This window comes from Rhinolophus hipposideros (assembly GCF_964194185.1).
Source record: "Rhinolophus hipposideros genome assembly, chromosome: 4".
NCBI classification, from domain to species: Eukaryota; Metazoa; Chordata; class Mammalia; order Chiroptera; family Rhinolophidae; genus Rhinolophus; species Rhinolophus hipposideros.
This window is the reverse complement of record NC_138050.1, coordinates 80,894,675-80,918,030: the sequence shown is the minus strand read 5'-3', so window position 1 is coordinate 80,918,030 and position 23,356 is coordinate 80,894,675. Positions and strand designations below refer to the sequence as shown.

Here is a 23,356-nt window from a genome sequence, read left to right as displayed (position 1 = left end):
GGGGTACCGGTTGGGTGGGAAAATGCACAGAGTTGCAGGGGTGCTCACAGCATTACATTTATTGACTGGGTGGCTGTTACATGGGGTGTTCACTGATAACCCATTGTATTGTATGATTATGATATTTATAATGAAAAAAAATTTAAGTGTCTGTTTGCCCTGTTGATTTTATGTTGTCAAATCATTAAAAAGCAAACAAAATGTATGGGGAAAAGTGCTTTCAAATTGCTAGAATTTCTCAGAGCCAAGAAAACATTAAAAAGTACAAAAAAATAGCAAACATTTTAATTATCCTACAAATTTAAAATTTCTCCTCATGTTTAAATATGGCACTTCAAATAAGATAACAACAAAAAGGTGACATTTTTCAATGCAAAATGAGCATATATTTGCCCTTTGGATTTTAATATCTTTCTAGTAGAATGAGATACAGAGGGCTAAGGGAAGCTAGGAACAAGAATAATACATACACCTAAGCGGAAACTACTAAATTGAACATGTAACCTTACAATTAAACTCTATAAATAATCTTTAAAAATCCACTGATTTTTGTATTCTACATCCTATTCACAGCTACCCTTTGACCTTCTTAATGGCTATTCCTAATAGTCACTTTAAGGTCTGGTTTTATTTCCAGAAGGAAACTGTGATTCTCCAGTTGCTCAGCTTTAACACAATAAGAAACTGCAAATAGGGTTCACTGAAAGCGTTGTATTCTTATTAATAGTTAGTACTACAGAGATAAGGCAAACTGAAATTTGTATGTGTGTGCATTCTTGGTTCTCTAAATTCATTGCACATTCTACATATATTATACTATTTTTGTGGCTAACTTCCTTTAAATTTTCTCTTGTAAGGTTGTCCCTAAAAAACCCTTCAAAATCAATTCTTCATCAACTTTTTTCACTAGAAACTCAATGTTTGAACATAACTGTACTTTCAGAAGAAAGTTCAGGTTCAAAAGTTTATCAATCCAACATTAATTATCTTTCTTGGGGTGAAAAAAATTGACACACATGGACAAAAGATACTCAGTGATAATTCAAAGAATAGTCTAAGTTAATCAGTTACTAAGGGGTACCTAGTTATATGTTAACTTTGGAGATTTCCTAAGTTTAAAGGAAAGGAGGCCAAGATAACATCCAGGAAGATTTTAGTGGCACATGGGCTTATTGATAGCAAGTATTACTCTCCTTGACTGTAAGAATTGCCAATTACCAAACTACTTGAAACAACCCAAATGTCCACTAGCAAGAGAGTGGACAAATCTAATGTATTAAATGGAATATTATATAGCAATAAAAATGAATGAGTCAAGCCACACATAAAAACAGGACTGAATCTCACAAATTTCTAAGACAACAACAGCCCCTGTAGAAGAATTCCCAACTTAACCCACTTCTGTCCAAAGGCTGGAAGACCCCACTAAGAATCTGAATGATCGATAAAAGTTCATGATTTCAAATTTTTTGAAAAGGATAATTCTCCAAAATAACTACATCTAATGTTGTGTAGCTAAAAGAGCAAAGAACAAGACTTAACAGGCTATGTATTTTCAATACTGGGGACCAAAACAAAACAAACTTGAATGTCAACAAGATTTAAGAGATTTCTCAAGTTATCTGAAAGGTTGTTATTAAAATAATCCTGTACCATTATGTGATACAATGAGATTCAGAAAATTATGTCATTGAATAATCAAAGAAAGGCCTAGGAAACATTCTATATACTTAAAAATAAAGATGAGTTATATCCATCACTTTCGTACAAGTGGTTTAAATCAGTGGCTTTTAGGTTTCATACGATCTGTTCAGAGAAGCTAAGATTAAAAGGCATGGTCAAGGGAGGTTTGCTTCATAAGTGTTAGCACTAGATAGTGTTCCAAGTAAAACAAAGTTTAGACTCTGGGGCCCAAGGCAAAGAAACAGACAAATAGTACAAAAATAATAATAATTTAAAAAGTCAGACAATCAGCTGGTTTTAACAGTTTGGAAACACTGGTTATAAAAGTTTTCTTAGTCAAATTAATTGGAATTGAAATCAATATACTAGAAGCAGATTAGAACAAGCACAACATAAGGAGGCATAAATGTCACTCCAAAATTAATTAGCCACTCTTTAGTATTAATAACATATCAGTATACCACTGCAGACAATTTTGTTTTGCAAACAGAGGACACTGGTCTCACCTGATTTCATTTTCATACTGTGGGGACAGTCTACCTGAATTCTGGTAAAAGCTTTTCAGGAAAGAGGGGGCAGTGAAGGAAGGGGCAGAGAAGGAAGTATGAAGACTTGGAAGGCTGGAAGAAGAATTATTCTCCTTGTGCATGCGCCGAACTGATGGAAGAATGCTGAGTACAGAAAATACAGCAAATTTGTCTTAATTTATATTTCAGCAAAATCTTCATTCACTATGAAAAAGCATATAAATAGGTTCTTGCTATTCATTTAATCTTTCTTCTAAAGGCTCAGGGCTGGGATCTTATATGGAAAGGCAAGGAGCATGCAGTTCTCTCTATTTAAAACCAAGACCTACTTTCACCCTTTCACAAATTGAATTCCTCCTTGTTTATGCAGTAAGTGTTTGTCTCTACATTTTTAAAAACAATATTAGGACAAAATCTGTTTGTTTTTACGTACAAAAGATACTTCAAGGCGAAAAAAAAAAAAAAAAAAAAGGAAGGCACAAATAATTACAGGAAACAAGTTCCACAAGGAAAAAACCGATTGTTGGTAGTTCAAAGGCTCAACTATTTTAAAGCTATAAACTCTTCCAAAAATTTAAGAACGACATGTTTGCTTGTTAGAAGCCATCATAAAAGCTTTGGCCTACCAAATATTGATCTCCTTGTTCTTTCCTGCAGCCTGTGGCATTGTGCAGCCATGGTTTTTTCCAAATACCTAAATAGCCTGCATAGCTCTTTATTTTCAGAAGACACTTTTCCTAGCAAGTTTTTCCAATGATACAAAGAACATCTTTTTATATTGATAGAACTTATTTGAACTTGTACATTCTAAAATATGGAACAGAGACATAAGGAATAGAGACATAAGAAATAGAGACATCATTTATAGTTTAAAATAATATTTTAAATTTTTGAAAGTAATTTTTCCTGAAAAACAAATTTATTGCCTTGGGTAAATATAAATGAAGCGATCATTTAAAAAATCTTGGTTTATATGTGAACAGTTAATCTTTTTCATAAAAGAAAGTCTGAGGATAATTAATTCTGTTAATGTTCTTTATTTTTAAATACCCTAAATATCTTATTTTTAAATCTCAAGTCGTTCAAGAAACAACAATAAAAATAAAATTGTATCCTTAAATACTGACAAATGTGATAAAAATGTAAAAATTAACCACTTTTTACTTTGAGTTCTGGGTGTTTTTTGTGTGTGTGTTTTTTGTTTTCCACTAACTGGGATCTCTATCAGACCCTGTTTCCTGTATCAAACTCATAGGGAAAGAAGAAAAACAAAATCAGTTCTAGGATATAAACTCTGAATTGTGTTGCACAGTAAGAAGTATAATCATTCTGAAACTCCAGGTTTATTCCTGTTATTATTTCTTACCAAATGCCAAACAATTTTGTTAAATAATTTTTAACTACCATATAAGATAATTCCTAAAGGACACTGCCTGTCAATTATGGTGTGTGTATTCTTTATAGCTATCACTTTATTCCAGATAAAAATTTTAACAGTTTTCTATTTGGCTTTAATTTATTATGAAATAAAATACAGCCATTTTTTCCCCTCGTGTATGAAGGTAATTTAGGTGATTTTTTTTAATCTTTGTATTTTATCGTAAGCTAACAGGAAATTCTACTGCTATGTTATTTTCCAATTTGCTGACTTTGTTTCATTAGAGCCACCATCAAGAAGACACTGAGTAATGTGTTGTCAGCAGGTTTTTCAGGCAAAACCACATGCATAATATCTTTTTGTCTCTGTTTCTCTGGAAAAAAAAAAAAGTTTGCACCCAAAATGCTTTAACTCAGCTCTTCGGTTGTTCCTTAAATCTTGCCTGTTTCTTTTGGTAACTAAGGTTTTCATAATTCAATTTATGTCTCTGGTATTCCTAAAAAAACGAATGTTGGCTACAGCCTGCAGTCACAATAAGTCTTGACTCCACAGGGCTCAAAACAGGTTGGCAGGAGAATTTTATTTCACATTCCAGAGAGAGGTCTGGACTCACCTGCACTGTTCGCTGGAGCTCTGCCTCAGAAGAGGGGAACGGAGACTGTGAGGCCTCCCATCCTGTAAATTCAGCTTTCTCTTTGTGCTTGATGGTGGGTGGCTGAACGTGTGCGCCCGTCTGCGAAACTGTGGAGAATCTGAATCCTCTTCAGGGAACGTGTGCCATGCTGAGGACAGCGGGGAGGCCGGTGGTGTTCCTGGTGGAGAGTCTCCTGGTGAATAGTCCTGAAAAGCCAGCAGAAGTGAGGTCTTTCTTTCCTACATCAATTATGGCAGACCTACTTAAACACAGAGCTCAAAAGTAACAGGGTGCCTCTTCTTCCCCCTGAGTCAAGACAAAACCGTTTTGTTGTTGTTGTTTTACTCAATCCATGCTGAAGGCTAATCAGTATTACCACAACCCATTTCTTCTGATAAGCAGCTGTAAGACAGCATCCGTCAAGATAGGACAGAAAGTAAAAAGGATGACAAGAAAAGGTATTCTTTTCCCTAACACTTTGTGGTAAAATGCTATAGCTACTCATTGTTGCCAGACAGATGAAAAGAGATGATGACCAAAAGAGGGTGGAGTCTGTGTTTACGTATCTACTGATTTCCATGACCTATCGGTTGCATGCTTCCTGTACTGTCAAAATAATATCACACGCTTGGGTATCCAAGTCTCGTGGCAAAGCCTTCAGGAAAATAAAGCCTGTCAAGTATCTTCCTTCACTGTGGATGTTTCTATCCACCTACATGTTCCCTGATATAACATTTTTTAAAAAGACATGAAAAACAGGAAATGAATGAATAGTGACTTATGCTGGAATGCATCTCATATTGCATGAGTAGACACCATAAATCTTTCAATTTAGACAGGTATTCTATTTGCACTTTCCAGAACAAGCACCACTGCAGAAATGTTTAGCTTGATAAACATGGGTTCAGGATAAAAAAGACTGAAAGCTGGACTAAGTCATCAATTTTATCAACAGAAAGTTTAATAAAAATAGTTTAATATTTTCCATTAAAAAATAGGTTGCATATGCTTCAGGTTACATGTTGCATGATACAGGAAACAGGAAACCAAACCTGCTGAGAATTGTCTATGAGATAAAAAAAATAGCCTAATGTTACAGTTAAAATGGCTAAAAATGTGTGTGTGTGGGGGGGTTACATGGGAAGAAAACAAAAGACAAAAAGATCACTGTATAAGTGCAATAATTACATGGCTCATTTTTCTATGGCTTTGGGTCATCAGTTGCTCAAATACTGTCCTTCAAAGCATACTGACTCCAAATAGTAAAAAGCCTGATAGGACAGAGTTAGCCTGCAAGGGATGTGTTCTGTCTCACCATGGGAAAGCTTCAGCTGAACAGAAAGCACCATGCTCATAACCAGAATCTTCTATTTAAAATAATAAAGCCTCAAATATTTTTCTAAATCATAAAAGACTCATAACAAAATCACTGAGCATGCATGTTACCATATCAGTGTTGGTTTGTGCCAAGTCACAATTAGTTATAAGAAAGGGAGGTCTGCTTAGATACCTTCTCTGAAGCAAGACTGTTGGACCGTTCAAAGCTTTCCATACTTCCAAGTCGACCTCTCATTCTGTTAGCTCCCTGAGTGAAGAGAATAAAATTAAATCATCCATATGGCTTGAATTTTTATTTTAAAACTACTATAAAATATAATTGCTTCTCTATGAGGTGTGATCAAACAATATGGTGAATGTTTAAATTTTAAAAAATGTATTAAAGGAAGACACACATTGCCATTAATGCCCCTCAAATTACTTCCTCCTGCCTCCCACCCCCACCCCCACTTTGAACACACTTATCCCATAGTTCTTGCCACTTTCTGAAGCAGTTCTGGAAGTCCTCTTTCTGCATATCTTTAGTTGCGCTGTCGTGGCTGCCTCAGTGTCCTGGATTGATTCAAAATGCTTACTTTTCATGGTCATTTTGACCACGAAAGGGGAAGAGCCAGAAGTCACATGGTGCCAGATCCAGATCCAGTGAATGAGGTGGATGAGGACACACCATGTTTTTATTTGACAGAAACTGTATTCCAGAAGCTATGTGTGACACAGAGTGTTGTCATGATGGAGGGTGATTTACGGCACACTTTATTTTTTTTTATATACGTAAAATATTTATATATTTGTATGAAATGTCCATTATAGGCAAATCATATAAAAAGACCGAAACACACACTTTATAAAAAGATATAACAATACTTAAGAAACATGAAAAGATGCTCAAGACATCATCAGTCATCAGAGAAGTGCCAATAAAAACCACAATGAGATGTCAGTACATTCACCCACAAAATATTAAAAAATAAAATAAAGGAAAACCTCACAAACAATAGCAAATGCTGAGAATGCTACAGAGCAGCAGGACCTCTCACATAAAGCTACTGGGAGTATCAAGTATGCAGCTACTTTATTAAAACATTTAAAAGAGTCTATCCAAGCAAACATGTAGGCGTTATGATGCATCAGTTCCACTCCCAGGTTTGCAACCTCACAGTCAAGCGCACATGTACACCAAAAGACATACACAAAAGCCAGAATTAGCAACAGCCCATATCTCTGTCCAGAGCAGAATGGATGGACTGTGGTGTAGTCATTCTTACAATGGGAAGAGGCAAGCTATTGAGATCATCCCACAGATGATCTCACAGACAGGACGTCGAGTAAAAGAAGTCAGATACAAAAAAATACATATTGCAAAATTCTATTCATATAAAGTTTAAAATGAGACAAAACTAATATATGATAATAGAAGTCAAAATAATAGTTACCTTTGAGTGAGGGGGGCAAGTACAATTTTGGAAAGAACACAAAGAAGCCTTCTACGGGGCAGGATAAGGGCCTTCACCTTATTTTGTTCTGAAGCTATCCAGATGCAGAGCACATGGAAAATTCATCAAATTGTAACCTTAGGATTAGTGAACTTTACTCCAATTGCAAAAAACAAAAGAAATATTAACAACTTGGAAGATTTGATCACTGACTGAATGTGTGGGCAGCAAAGGACAGTACTTGGAATAAATGCCATGGCAGAAGGCTGTGCACGGGGGAGTTCAAGACGACAGTGACCCCGTTCCAGGCAGAGCTGAGGAGCTGGGAAATCAACAACAGCCAAGCTGCAGGTAATGATGGCTGAGCCGGACCCAGGGGCCTCCTGATGTCCCCAGCTTTGTGGAGTCGGTGGATGAATATACGGCACACTTTAAAACACACCTTCTCTCAACTGTAGCTCACATCTGACTGACTGCACCGAACAAGTTGAGACATGTCACACACTATAACTAAGGTTTGACGCACCACTTCCCATATTAAAGACCCCTGCCTTTCTGTTGGATGGCACTCGGCAGCAGCATTCACCGTAATTTGTGCTCACAACCAAAAGGCTCCGTGTCGCACATTGCTTCTGGTACAGCAATTTCTGTTAAATAAAAACGTTACAGTGTGTCCTCATCCACCTTTTTCATTGGATCTGGCACCGTGCAACTTCTGACTCTTCCCCAGACTCAAAATGATTCAGGACATCGAGGCAGCCACAACAACGCAACTAAAGACACTCACAAAAGAGGACTTCCAATACTGCTTCAGAAAGTGGCAAGAATGATGGGACACATGTGTTCGAAGCGAGGGAGAGTATTTTGAGGGGGATTAATGGCAATGTGCCTTTTACTATAATACTTTTTTTTTTTAGTTTAAACATTCACTGTATTGTTTGATGACACCTCCCTTGTATGTTAGCATTAAATCGGTCCTTTTGTGGTTCACTCAAATTTGTTGCCAGTATTAACAGCCAGTCCAGCACAGTAAACAGAACTATTCACAGCTATTTCCATTATGCCTAAATCAGCCACTAGATAAATAGATACTCAAACCAAGCTTTTTGAGTTATTTTGGTCATTTTTTTTCATCCATACAATCATAACATCAATGAGAGCCCCATTAACTGTGTCTCATACAGATAAACACAAATAGAAGGTACAACACAACTGACCACAATAGTTATAAAGAAAATGGCTTAATACATACAACCTCCCCACAACCTAGCTTAGAAATATCATAACTCACATTATAGGATCATAGTAAACACAGGTTAAGAAGAGAAAACTGCATCCTCAAGTATATGGGTTTAGCTTCATTCATTATTCCATAATGCAAAACTATAATGCTCGAATAAAGCATTACTCTCTACAGGACTATATAAGTCTGCTTCCACACTGATGAACTGAATCTTATTTTTCTTTTCACATATTCCTTTGCTATGGATTTCATAAATGATCTAAAAAAAGGAACTTAAGAGATTGTCTCATATATTACCCTTACTTTATATAGGAAGAAAATGAAGCCAACTATGGCAGGAAAGAGGATGAAAAGGCAGGCTGAGAACCACATCATACAGAAGGCCCCAACGTACAAAATACAGACGAAGGAGTTTTACATTAACACTAAAACACATGGAGAAGTTCTAAAAAGAATAATGAGAAATACACGCCAAGTCAGTGTGACAGTGACTCTGCAAAATAAAAACACACAATATTTGTATAACAGTTTACAGTTTTAAAGTTGGTCACCATACATTCTTGAATTTAATCTTTTTGAGGGACATGGGTTAAATTTCATTTTAATTTTTAATCAAAATAATACCTACACAAAATTTTAAAAGTCAAATTGTGCTACCAAGCTTATAACAAGAAGTGACAGTCACCACTCCCTTCTCTCATACATTGAATTCCATTCCCCAAAAGTAAACATTTGATGCTTCTGTTATTCAACTTATATTACCATTCCTCAATCTTTCCATTTTAGGTACTATCTATTGACTCTCTACTCTGGAAGATGAGACTTTAGTATTCTTACTTCATTACCCAACCCCATCCACACTCTCTTTCCCTCTTCTCTCAACATAGTTATATCACAATATTTTCTGCTTAGACTGTTATGACTTTGTAAATATTGTTTGCACCTGAGCTACATATTTGATTATTATTACAACTCATAACTTGTATAGTTTGTTTTTCATGGAGTTATCTGCTTCAGCGATCACTAATGTATTACAAAAGTCACCAACAGATCTCAGTATGGTCAAACATCACATAATCCATCAATTACAACTATTTCTTTTTCTTTGGGCTACCCACTGTGAAGACGTGTCTTCCTTCCCCAGTGTGGACTGGTTGTGATGCAGGCTTACTAATGTTACCCTATGTTGGAATTTCTGTTTCCTTGATTCCCATGTCTTCCTCTTTTTTAGTTTACTTCCTCATTTTATGCTACCTGAGAAAGGGAAATTGGGAAGTAATTCTTTTTACATGTCTGTAAATGTCATTATTCTATGCTTATATTTCATTAGTGGTTTGGCTAAATACATAATTCTGGTTAGAAACTTTCCTTCAGCATAGGGTAGCATTGTGTAAGTGTCTTCTGGCACAGACGTCTACTGTCATTGTCATTCTTGAGACTTTGTATAACCTGCTATTTTTCCCTGGAACAGATTCTAAGTTTATCCTTGGGCACTCTGAAATTTTGCAACAATGTGCCTTGGCATGGCTTTATTCAATCATCATGTTATGCCTATTCTGAGTCCACGGAACTTGGAAACAAGCCCAATAGCTCTGAGAAATTTCTAAAATGATTTCTTCGAAAATTTCTGCATGCATTTTCTCTTTCTGGAATTCCTACCACCTTGTTTTTGGATCTTCAGACTGTTCATTTACCTTTTCACCCTGCTCTCCTATTTTCCATTTCTTTGTCATTTTACTTTACTTCCTGGAAGATTTCTTCAACTCTAGCTTCCTAGCTTCTATTGAATTTTCCTTTTTATGTTCACCATCAGAAAGGTTTTACAGCTTTTTCTTGTTCTCAATTGATTGTTTTATATTTATGATACCTTGTTTCATAGAAGCAAACTTTACAGACAAGGAGACCTGAAGTTCTGGTAGATTATGTTGCCAAAGTTTACACAGCTCGTTAACAGAGCAGTGAATGGAACCCAGGAAGAACAATTTAAAAGTGAAGCTCTTGAGCTCTTATTCATAGTCTCTCCTAAAGACAGAGCTTTGTGAAAGTAAGATTACAAATAAAACTAACTAGCCTATATTGGTTAAGTATAATTTTGCAAATGTGCTAGAACCTGATCAAGTCTCTTACAGTTCTTCAGATCCATACTATAATATGACATACTTCCAAATATATATATTTATTATATATATATAACCACACACATTTACCCAATAATTTATCAGCCACAAATTATATATATAACATATATATATAATTTGTGTACATATATATTATATACACAAATTATAATATGTATAATATATATGTTATAATATATTTATATATTATAATGTATATTATAATATATAATTATATTATAGTATTATAATTATATATAATTATATATATTACATATATTATATTAAGTATTATTGTATATAATACATATATTTTATATATATATATATAATTTGTGGCTGATAAATTATTGGGTAAATGTGTGTGGTCAAGAGGAAAATATTGTTAAGACCAGGTCACTTTCCACTATTTTTTAGCTGCTACTTACATGCCAACCTGCCTAGTTATTTTAAACAGATTACTTGGTCACAATAAAGAAAGTAGTCAGGTGGATGTCAAACCATGTGCTTTATTAGAACAGCAACTGTAATCACACATTTTACTCACAGTGGGGATTGATTCACAGGGTGTGTGTGTGTGTGTGTGTGTGAGGAGTGTGTGTGTGTAAGAGAAACAAACTCACTTTAAAATCATTACTTCAAGCATTTCAACAAGTAAGGACAGTGGACATTACACTGAAGAAAGCATGAAATGAGGACTGTTTTCCAATGATTCACACTTTATATTATACTCTTCTTTTGGAAATGTATGTATTCATAAATATATTCATAAGTATTTCTCTTTTGGTAAACTTCCACTTAATAAAAAGAAACCAATGAACAACCAGAATACAAGACTGTCTTTTCACCTTTGAACAGACAACTTTTTCAGTTGATTTGGTAATACATGTGTCAAGCCTTCTCCCTTGGACCCACTTTGTAATCATTAGTGAGCTGAGCTTCTCAGCTATTTAGCAATGTATCGTATTTCATAAACAACTATCATTAGTTATATGAACTATTTTGTCATTTAAAAACGGCAGCAATTATAAACCAAACTTTATGACTGGAGTATCAATGTTCTACTACGTCACCCAGAGAGAAAACACTGAACTGACAAATTTGAGAAGTACATACAACCCCCTTTCTGTGTAACCTTTAATACAACATGAGTGGCTGCCAACCTTCCCAGCAAGTCCGTTCTGCTGCACACGGTGCAGGCAAGACCTTGTTAGGTCACATAATTTAGGATACTTGGCAGCATTTATGACACAAAAGCTACAGTAGCCACCTTGACCAAAATAGATCGGCTGTGTCCTTGCTCTTTTAGAGTCATTACAATCGTTCAAGGCTATGTAAGTGGCACTTCAAAGTCAGCCGTGCAAGGATGGTGCAGGATGGCAAGGTACTACCGTGTTTCCCCGAAAATAACACCAGGTCGTATATTAATTTTTGCTGCAAAAGACACATTAGGGCTTATGTTCAGGGGATGTCATCCTGAAAAATCATGCTAGGGCTTATTTTCCAGGTAGGTCTTATTTTCGGGGAAACACGGTAAATGGGGATAAAGAGACTAACACTCGACATACCTACCCCTTTTTCACTTGGTAAATGACAGAGGATTCAGAGCTCCTATCGTCCATACCACTTCATATCTGTGGTGTGATACTCTCCTAACACAGTGACATTTCATCCTCGCCGTAATGTGAGGTAAGCAGGTATTACCCATTGCACAGAATGCAAAACTATGGCTTAGAAAAGGCAAATAACTTGTCCATAATCATAAATATAAAAATCTGCTAGGACTAGCTTTGAATTCAGCTCCTCTGACCACCTACATAAATGGCCTTTCTATGAAAATTCTCACTAAAACACTGTGGAAGCGAGGGAGAGAAGAGAGAAGGCTACATTGCAAAGCTACTGTTTTCCTCTTTGTAATTAATAAGTATTAATTAAATCTAGCATGTCTCCTGATCATGCTCAAACTTTCAAAATACCCATTTATTTTTCCCATAAGAACACACTCATTGTTTCCTATGTTACGCAACAGGTTACAATCTGTTGCCACCATTTATTTTGATCCTCATATTGTCTCAGATGTCACTAATGGGAGACCCACAAGATTTTCATGTCTTTATGACATATGGCCATTTTTATTTGAGCACTTCCTTACTATCCAGAATAACAAGGTGCTCCAGACTTACCTTGCACTTTCCCTGCAGTCCTGGAATTAGCCATTTCTCCCAGGATTCCAGTTCCTTCTTATAGAATAATACATAGAAACCAAAATCTGGGTGGTAAGTGTCACCCAACCAGGCTTGATTTATTATCTGCTAGGTGTAGAAAAGCTATTCCCATCTCCTATCAGTGGACCATATGTACACATTTACACACATGCTAAAACATATAGTATAACATATGTATAATATTATATATAAAATTCTGTTGCTCCAAAAGATAGATAGATAACCAAGATTCCATACTGTTACCTCGGAGTTGAATCATTTACTCTAATTTCTCCCTTTTCACATTTGTAATTCCCTTCTCCTGGAATCCCATTATTCTTGATACACTTACATATTTAATCAATCCCCTGTGTGTAACCAATCTCCATAATTGCCACCTCACAGGCATTCTCTTCATCCTACTCAGGTTCTAATACCCTCACACATGGATGCCATCCTCCCCCTGCTCAGCCTCTATCTCCTAGTATCGGGCACCTTGAATGCTTTCTCCCCTCCACTCTGGCTCTGCTGGGAAGGCCTCCTTGCCTGCTCAGGCTCTGATATTCAGAACCAGGTGGCCCTCCTAAACTGACCCTCTCAACACACTCTGATTCCACAGGCTGCATTGGGCCACCCTTAATAGGCTTGTCTCCCTGCTCTGGGCCACTGTGGCTCTACTGCCCTCCATCTACCTTGTTTTATCTCAACTGACAGCTTTAGAACTGAATAGTTCAGGAAAAGGAAAATGATGGGCAAAAGGAATCATTTGGCTCATTCGTAAGTACAATGTTTCCTCCCTCCAAATTTACTGAAAGGAAAATACATAAGTTTCTGTTACGTTATATTCACTATTTTCAGTATTTCCTATCAGCTCCTAAAATGAGCGAAAGAATGGCTTCTTTATAACTTTATGTGGTAAATGATAAAAAAATTCCTATAGTATTGGGCATCAATATTCTAATTTTGCTTTCTATATATATGTCTACTACTGAATCTCTATTACTCAAATTCAGGTATTATAAGCACCAGAATAAATCTATATCTGAGAATGTAACTTAGTTTAAGAGATTCTCTTAAATAAATATTAACTAAATTAATCTTAGTAGTTTTTTCCTTTTTCTTTTTTTTTTTAAGGAACTCTGTGAGCCAGTTAAGAATGAAGCAATGCAGTTAGAAAACATAGACAGTAATACCTAAAAGAGTCTCAGTGTGATCTTACCCTTGAGAAGATATTTTCCAGGGAGCTAGTTAAAGATCTTTTAGCTTTATTTTTCAGAATGTCAAGTTTGAACCGTCCACTGCTTGTTGCATTTTCTGGGATTGTACTGTTTGAAATAGTCTACAGAAAGAAAAACAGATAAATTTTGGGTTGGAAATACTCAAAGTTAAATGAGGCTTTGAAAACAGGCTTATAACTAAGCCATTAAAAAGCACAAGAATTCTTCTGTAGCTCTATTAAGGAGTAATAATTTAGGTTCCACATTGTGAACACACAGATTATAAGGAAAATGATTTAATTTTTAATACTGTAAATAATAAAAAAGACAGACAGAAGATATTTCCTTTATGTTTTTTCTTTCCACTAATATATCCTGCTGCATATAACAAAAATTACACTTGAAACAACAATTTTATTATTTTGATTAACTACTATAATCACCCCTTTCCAAGTTGCATACTTGTATCCAAATTACCATGGAAAACACAGGAAATATATTTCAATAAACAAAACACCTTCTAGTAAAGCTGCGTTCTGTTAATGCCTCTGCTACAATTCCATTTTCATTTGTGAGTTAGTCATTTATCTGTTAGATCAACAAATTATTCACTGATAGTGATAAATTGTATGGGAATCTACAGTGTGTTCGCTCTATTAGGTTCTTGCTATATTTTATACTATTGAAGTAAGAAGCTACTATGGTATATTTCATGGTTGTTAGTGCCAGGAAACTTCCAAGAGAGAAACTTTATCATTTGCTTGGGGATAGAATATATTCACATTAAGTGGTGGCACAAAGCAACAAGAATCAAATCTGGAAGCAAGAAAATTGGTTATAGGTCTCAGTGGTCAGGAAGAAGGATAGGCATGATTCAGAAAGTAGAAAAAATAAGAGGATGAAGACATTCCCAGACCTGGGAATGGTGTGAGCAAAATCATAAAGGCCAGTGCTCAGGGGACAGAGAGCCAGTGCAGGCATTTGGCTAAAACAGAGGGAAGTGGTGGAAGGTAACTTGGGAACGTGTGGCTGGAGATAAAACCTTGACTAGGAAGAATCCCTGATCAGAATGTATAAACTGAGGGGCATCACTGAGAAAGTCATGTTTGGGGAAGATGTATCTGAAAACAGTGTTCAGAAATCACCTGAAGGACAAAGAAAAAGCAGACTGGAGGCATCAGCACAGTCTATGCAGGAGGCAAGAAAGTTCCATACAAGAAGTGGCTCCATGGACCAGTCTAAGAAGTTACTGAGAAAAGAAATATGACCCCATCAAGAAAGGGAACAATGGATATGGAGGTGGGCTGGACTGGGTGTTTATAACGGACCGGGATGACTCGTTATTCTATGGCTTTTAGGAAATGACCCAACCTAAAGAGGGAAATGGTATTGGCACTTCCCTCCTGACACAGTAGCTGTTCAGCAAACACCAGGCAAATAAATGGAAGGAAGGGAAAAAAAGGCAGGATGAGGAAAGGAAAAAGAGAGATGGGGGAGAACTACCAGCAGGAAAACAAAAAGGTTGCTAAAATAAAATCTCCTCTTCAATGATCTTTAGTGTCCTCCATCACAAAGAAAATGTACGACTCACACACCGCTTTAGTCAACATGACTATCCCCATCAATGACTGATACAAGCAAACCCATGAATAAATATCAGTCCTTATGCTTCTGGATCTTCTTGTATCATTGACCATTGGTGATCTTATTTCAACTTTTCTCCGACCTTGGTCACCTACCATAAAATCTTTTAAGTCTCCTTCTACCCCATTATTCCCTTTCAGTCTTTTTCACTGGCTCAATTTTAATTCACCTCATTGCCTAAAATGTGGGTGTTCCTCAGTATATCCCCTTTTGACTTCAAATCTGTGCTAAAGATCATTGTCTTCCATATTTATACTATCAACTCAAATTCCTCCATGGGCACCAAATCCATTTTTTTATTAGATTCCAAACACATTGCCTAAATTGAATACTTACTTGTTATTTCCATCCACTACCCGCCTCTTGTCTTCCTTCTGTATTTTCTAGCTCGATTTCTTCCAGTTCCCCCAAATCTGAAACCTTGAAGTCTGTCCCAGCAACTCCCCCTCCCTTCCTTTCCCTGTCTATCCCATCAGTCACTAAGTCCTAATAAACATGCCTGCTAAATAACTTTGTTTTTTATTAGTTTCAGGCGTACGAGACAATGTAATAGTTAGACATTTATCATTTGTATCCCTCACAAAGTGACAATCCCCATCCCCAAATCCACTACCCCTCTGACATTGTATATAGCTGTTACAGTTCCACTGACTATTCTTTATGCTGTACTCCATATCATGGATGGTGTAGCTGCCTGATCACTGCAGTGAACACCTGAAGCTGAAGCATAATGAATGCTAAGTAACTTTTGACTCAGTCCCTTCCTCATATCTCCTGTATTGTATTTCAGCCTCTCTCCAAGACAAAATAAAATTTTCATGACACAGTCATTCAGTCTATCTATATACCAGTGCTATTTCTTCCTGGAGCATACTTAGGTCATTGTACCAATCACACCATATTTCCATATTTTAATTTATTTGATGACATGTTGGTTTCTCCTCCTAAACAGTTAGGCAGATGGCAGAAAAGAGCTGCCATTATTCATCATCCCCACATAGTATATAGTATGCACATGATAAAAGTTTGAGGGCTCAAATCATAATTGAATGAATCCCTTCTTACATATTCCATGACAAAATTCTCCTCATTTGAGAATGTGACTTCAGTCCTAACATTTGTCAACACCCTCACCCACCAACTTGCCCACTAATCACTAGGACAGCTAAAGTATCTCTTTAAAGTACAAATCTGATCTTCTCACGCTCCTACTTGAAATCCGTCAATGACAAAGTCGGGCCTAGCACTGAAGGCTCTTCATCATCTCACAGTTGCCTATCCTTCCAGCCTTACTCCTCACCAACCCCTAAGCATACCCTTAAAACTATTTCAAGGGCCTGCAAGAAGCGTGTTCACTTATGGTCACAAAGTTACTACACAATTTTGTGTTCAATGTTTCATTCCTAAAACACGCCTCCTCAAGTTTTCTGATTAGCAAATCTCATCTCCCTTAAAATTCCTCCTGGCCCCCCAAAAAAGTCTTCCTCTTGAATTCTTTAATTGTACCCTTTACCCTTACTGTCCACTCCTGCTCTGAAGCAAAGACAGCAACTTTTGTGCTCATTGCACATTCTTTTAAAAAGCCTTTTGTTGCCTCTATTATTTGTGCCCATTTATCTGTTTGCCATCTCCTTTGGAATATTTAAGCTCTTCTCTAGAAGGAACATCATTCATTCATGGCATTTTTGTTCATCATTATCACACAGCTTAGCTCATAAAAAGTTCTCTAGAAGACCTTGTTCAATTAATAAATTAAGGAATCACCAATAAAGTGATATGTGATTTTTTTTCTGAATAACGTGAAATAAAGACATAACCTGAATTAGTGCTATTGAGACATAAATATGTCATCAGCTCCTTCCATGCTGTTGCAGATGTTCTTCCTTCAGCTATACAATCGGGAACACATCCTAAACCATGTGCACAAAAAAATCATCCTTCATCTGCAGCTAGAATAGCTGTTTCTATGATACTATTTCTTCTTTGGTGTTTGCCATTTACCATCCAAGACTATGTAAGCTTTTAATGAAACAAGATGTTTGAAGGGGTTCAGAACAGTCCTTCCCAAGATGTGCTACTCTTGCATGTAGATTATTTTGAGCTGAAGACAATGGAGATCCTGCAGGCTCACAAGAAACTTTTACTTCTACCTTAAAGAATTTAAATTAGGGGTCTTGCCCATAATAAAAGTTATCACCAGAAATATCTTTTTATCACCTATCTGTAGGGCAGGGGAAACTTCTGATGACTCAACATCTGCTCTCCTCAACCTGTGAATGAACTTCCTCCCCCCTGAAGCCTCAGTTGGCTTACCTCATCCTGAGCTCAGAATGTCATATGTATCTCATTCTAATTTCTCTGAACCGCTCATGTATGTCGAGCTGCCATATGTATGTATGTAATTATATTTGGTCATTTTCTATTAGTAGTCTGTCTCATGTCTATTTGATTATTAGATCAGTGAAAGAAGCTAGAAGGGTAGAGGAAAGCTTCTTCCTCCCTCACATTCATATGAATTTGAAGTAAAACAATGGATTAATATAATTAAAAATGCAAGTCTATTCTAAATTATGAATATTTGTTATTAATGTTTTATACAGAAAACCACAGATGTTTTTACATTTTAAAACCATCGTTATTTTATCTCAATGTGCCAATATCTGCTAAAATTTCCTGTAAAACTCCTAAAACGCTGAAAAACAAATCTGATAGGACTTTAGCCCTAAAAATAAGAACACACAGGAAAGTAACTCCTTTCCCATTTTCTGTGCTATTTTGACTAAATATAAAGACAAAACAAAAGTAGGTCAAGAAAAAACACCCTTCTCACCGAGGGACCTTCCCCGATGTGAATGTGTGTCTTCTGCTTGGCTTCACACAGCTGCCTCAGATGTAAAATCACGAGTTCATTTTCCTCCTGGTCATTGACAGGCTTCATTTTCTGTTGAACAGACAAACCAAGAGCACACTAGGTCAACACGGCTTCTCTTGTCTTATTTTATGTCCACTTGGTTTTATCTGTCTGGCAGACAAACATAAATAAAGCTAAGCATTCCATTCTTCTTAGAAGCAAAAGTAACAGTGGCATTCTAGAGACTATCAAATAGTACCATAGGATATATATCTTTAACTCCAGATAGAAAAATGAGAAAAGGACCTTAGAAAAACAAGATCCAATTCTCATTCCTTATATCTTATTTGTAAGAATGGTAAGTAATGTTACCTGAACTCGTTCAAAGATGTCAGCTTGCTCATTATCTGTCAGGGATGAGAGATGCCTCTGAATTACCAACTTGGCTCTTGGGGGGTAGAGACCTGAGGGAAATGATGGGGGTAAGTTTTAAACAGTATAATTGCAGAGATCAAAATGCATATAATGCACTGCAACTTGTCCCTTCGCCAACAGACTCTGAAGTTAAATCTTCTCAAGGAGATGTGTTCCTGCCTACTTCAAACCGTGGTTGGACTGTTAGAATGGAATGATTAAAACACAATGGAAAACCTCATCACCAAAATCAATGGCCCCTTGTCAGTGATCCTGAAGTCTGATGTGTACATCTCTCTGATTACATACAGGTACAGCGGGCACTAAAATTCATTTTGATAGTGTGATGCCACTCCCTACCACAGCTTATTATTTGCTGGCAAAGTCTCGGTAACAGGTCCCTTAGGCATATGTTACAAAACTCATTCACATGATTGTTTTTGTTTTATTTTATGTCGTTTATTCTAGTATCTCATTAACATGCCTAGGTTTAAAAAGGGAGAAGAGGCTAGTTATTTGAAATAGGTAATGAAATCCATAGCCCAGGAAGTTTTTTCAGTCCTTTATTTCAGTAGAAAAATTGGAAACAGCTGGAGGTTTTTTTTTCAAATTGTACACGTCTCCTCCACCGCTGTGATTCTGACTTCACTTCCTTCTTCTCCCCGTTTTGGAATAACTGATTAGGGTGCATCAGTGATACTGAGAGGCAAATATACACGGGACTGAAAGCTAGGGAAGCTGAAGTTTCAGAGTTTCTTCAAGATCTTGTGAGGACCCCTGCTAATTCTGGATTCATAATTTGTATTCTTTTTCTTTAGAAAGGTCTCTAAAACTATAAACACTTCTGATGCCATAAAACTGAGGCCTAGCCATATATACTCATACATATAAACGGAGTCCTTCCCATGTGCTATAGCTCTCTACAGAGTGAGGGCCAGCTTCCGACACACTGTTTGCTTGTATGAAAGTGTAAAACACCTTTTCTGTAATAAAAAATAATATTTGAAAACACACGTACTTACAATGTAAAAAAAAATAAACAGAGAGAGAAATACAAAGTTGCTTCTTTACTCCTAAGCATTGAGCGTTGTCTACATAGAAATACCTTATTTCTGCAGCATGAGGTATGAAAACTAAAAATTCAAAGAGGAAAATATAAATACTTATCATTATTCTATCAACATTTGGAGCATATTTGCTGCCACTTTTTTGCCTTTAAATATGCTTTATATTTTATTATCCAAGTAATATAATAAGCTCTACATTTTAAAAATACGAGAACATTATAGAGCTAAATTTGCCTTTGATAGATGCTCAACTCAGTGGACAAAGGCATGAGAGAAAAGACATTTGTATAGATTCAAACTATCTTCCCTGAAATAGTTCATTCTAGAGGGGACGATAGTAATTTTACAGTGGAAAACTCCTGAGACCACCCTGACCAGCTGATAAGGTCAGCATGACCAGTGCTAAAAGCGATCAATCTCTTAAGCCCATGATAAGGAGGCAGCGCCATCCCATAATGCTGTTGCTGGGGAGGAGGGACTTGGGTCCAAATGTGAGAAGACATCAGACAGGCCGAACTGACCGACATTCAGCCAAGTAATGAGCAACACTCGTGGGGGATGTTAGGTCACAAAAGACAAGGAAAGACTGAGGAAGACTCGCTGACTGCAGGTGACCAGGGTGAAATAACAACTACATAAAATGTAGGATGCTGACTGGAATCCTGGGACAAAAAACAAAACCAAAGGACATGAGTGAAAAAACTGGTGAAGACCAAGTGAAGGGTCGAGTTTGGATAATAATATTGTACCAACGTTAATATCCTGTTCTGATCACTGCACCAGGCTATAGAAGTTGTTAGCAATGGAAGAGGGTGGGGAGAAATATTTGGAAACTCTCTAAAACTTTTCTGTAACTCTGAAAGTAGACCAAATTAGAAGAAAAAAAAAATATTTTTAAAGAAATATAGGGTATTATTTTATGTATTTTCCCAGACATAGCATCAAAGTGGATGTGTTACTCAGCAAATTATTTTTCCCTTAATAATGTAATTTTAAAATGGATCTAAGTTGATAAACAGTTGAAATTCATTCCCATTAATTGCTCCATTATATGAACAAACTTCCATTATGCTACTGATGGACTTTGAGGTTGTTTCCAGTTCTCCATTATTCATAACCAATACAACCTTGAAAATGTCACCTTCAGAACCTGTATAAGAGTTTTCTGTTATTAAGACATGGAACTGCTAGTTAGCAGGGTGTGTGTAACTTTAGGTCAGTGAGTTTCTATTAATTGTCCCCCTACTGGTTATACTACTTCATACTCCCATCAGTATCACATATGTGTGTCATTATCCCTACAATTTCATCAACAGTCAATCTGATGAGTATCTCATTGCTGTTTTCCTTTTCACATCTCTGACATGCAGTGAGGTTAAACATCTTCTCATTTTTATTATTGAACCTTTTAATTTCCTTTTCAGAGGAGTGTTTTTTTAATATGATTTGCATAATTTCCTACTGGCAGTTTTATCTTTTTCTAACAGATAATAAGAGATCTTACAAATTGTGACTACCAATGTTATCTCCTCAGTTGTCATTTATCATTTAACTTCCAAGAAAGTGGTTGTTATGTAAAAACTTTAAGTTTTTATAAAGTCTTATCTGCCGATGTCTTCTTTTAATAGTTTTGCATTTTTTGTGTCTTAAAAAAAGGCTTCCTGGTTTAAGGACATAATATTCTTACTATCTTTTAACGATTTTCATATTTTGTTTGTTTACACTAAGGACTTTGATCCTTCTACAATGTACTTAAGTAGGATAAGTAGGAGGACTCTTTCTCTCTTTGGACAGCAAATTGATCCAACACCATTTCTTGAATAAACTTGCCTTTTTTCCACAAATTTATAATATTCTCTGTACCATTTTTGTAAACGTTACATATATATATATATATATATATATATATATATATATATATATGTGTGTGTGTATATATACATATATTTAAAATAATGTTCCATTTTTATAAAAGTTATATATGTTTAAAAATAATGTGTTCTTTACAATTCTTTATAATTGTTCTTTACAATTATAATTATAATTGTAATTGTAATTAAATGCTCTATTTTGTAACGGTTATATACATGTTTGAAAATAATGTGTATTCTGTAGGACTATAATTACAAATTTTAAAATCTAAATATTACATTTAGATCATCCTTGATCACGTTGTTGAATGGCTATTCAATAAACACTGCTGTTCATTGTTGATTTTGCCAGGTGCCTATGATTCTGCTGCCTACTGAAAAGAAATCATAATTTGCAATTACAAGGACAAGACCATTCTCTCCTTTGTTCTGGAGTTTGTGCTCCCCCCATCCATCCTAACAACTGTCATACTGAATTGCATTGATGTGCTCACATTCCTGTCTTCCACTCTAGACTGTAAGCTTTCTGGGGACACAGCTCACACCTCAATCACTTTTGGATTCCCAATACCTACCATATTGCCTGGCACATAGCAGGTGCTTAACAAGAATTTATTAAATTGTGTTTCTCTTGTCCTGCAGTGATTTTCAACCTTCTTTGTTAGTAAGCAATAAGAAAAAGAAAGGGGAAGTGAGTCAGAGAGTCATCTCTCCCTCATGGCCCTCACCAAAACACATTTTTTAAAACCTGCTTTATGATATTACATCAATTATCTCTGTCATTTTCAAAAGTCCTTCAAAAGCTACACAAGCTTCATGCCAGGGAAAAGGCATACATCATCAAGTGAGAAGGGAAGAAAAGAAAGACTTAAATAAACAGTTGACATTCTGAGATGGTTTTGGCTCTCTTCATTCATTTAACAAATATTTGGTCAGTTCCCACTATGTACATAGTGCAGTCTTCAGAACTGTGGGAAATGCAAGTCCCTTCCGTAAGTCTGCCTTCAGGAAAAAAAAAAAAAATTAAAATTTAAAAGAAAGAAAAAGAGAAAGAAACGGGCGGGGGGGGGGGGGGTGGGAGGGTGGGGTAGGGGGAAGGCCAAGAATCTAGGAGAGACTGATGGCACAAATTTGACTGGATGTGAGAAATGATTCTTTGGGTTCTTGTTTCACCTCAAAACAAAGAACCATTCAGTGACAGTAGCGACTTTCTCACTTCCCAAACGCCAAAGCAAACTCCCCTTTTGCCAAGGCCAAGTTATACTGTACCTTCAATCCTTTCACAGAGCTTATGCAAAGAGTGCATAGGGCAGGCCTCACACAGCTTAATCTGGGTCTTGGCACTCTGCAGGGCAGCTGCTGTACTGAAAGCCTGTTTCAGAGTTAGCATTACCTCATCAACCTATAAGAAGAAACAAAACTCAGGTCTATAAAAGTTTGCATTCATGGTAACATATTAAAATCCCAACAGCCATGTGAGACTGTGTTGATGCTGACTAAATAATAAATAATGGAATCTAGATGACGCCAGAGCTGGTAGAAAGAAAATATTGTCATGAAGTTACACCTTCAATGATACATGTAAAGCTGTATGAAAGCTGGATGAAAAAAGACCATTTTTAATGTGTGTAATATACTACTGACCTGCTACTTGTTTGCTATTTCTGAATCCCACTAAGTCTTATGCTATCACAGTTTAATTGATAGTCAATCAGGGCTCTATTTAATTAGGTAG

General features: G+C 36.2%; 1 protein-coding gene across 10 annotated transcripts in view; it reads right to left on the bottom strand.

The window, feature by feature from the left end:
* The window catches only part of TBC1D4 (TBC1 domain family member 4), a 179,915-nt gene that overhangs the window by 35,763 nt on the left and 120,796 nt on the right, over window positions 1-23,356 (bottom strand). For 6 of the 10 annotated variants that reach the window (XM_081045581.1, XM_081045578.1, XM_081045582.1 and 3 more), the window contains exons 5-10: window positions 22,891-23,023; window positions 18,642-18,733; window positions 18,249-18,359; window positions 13,777-13,896; window positions 5,733-5,807; window positions 4,202-4,428 (exon numbers count right to left, since the gene is read on the bottom strand). In XM_081045581.1, the coding sequence (XP_080901707.1) occupies window positions 4,202-4,428; window positions 5,733-5,807; window positions 13,777-13,896; window positions 18,249-18,359; window positions 18,642-18,733; window positions 22,891-23,023 (758 nt within the window). Of the gene's footprint in view, window positions 1-2,189; window positions 2,355-4,201; window positions 4,429-5,732; window positions 5,808-13,776; window positions 13,897-18,248; window positions 18,360-18,641; window positions 18,734-22,890; window positions 23,024-23,356 lie in introns of all 10 variants that reach the window. The other 4 variants (XM_081045580.1, XM_081045577.1, XM_081045579.1 and 1 more) reach the window with 1 other exon arrangement.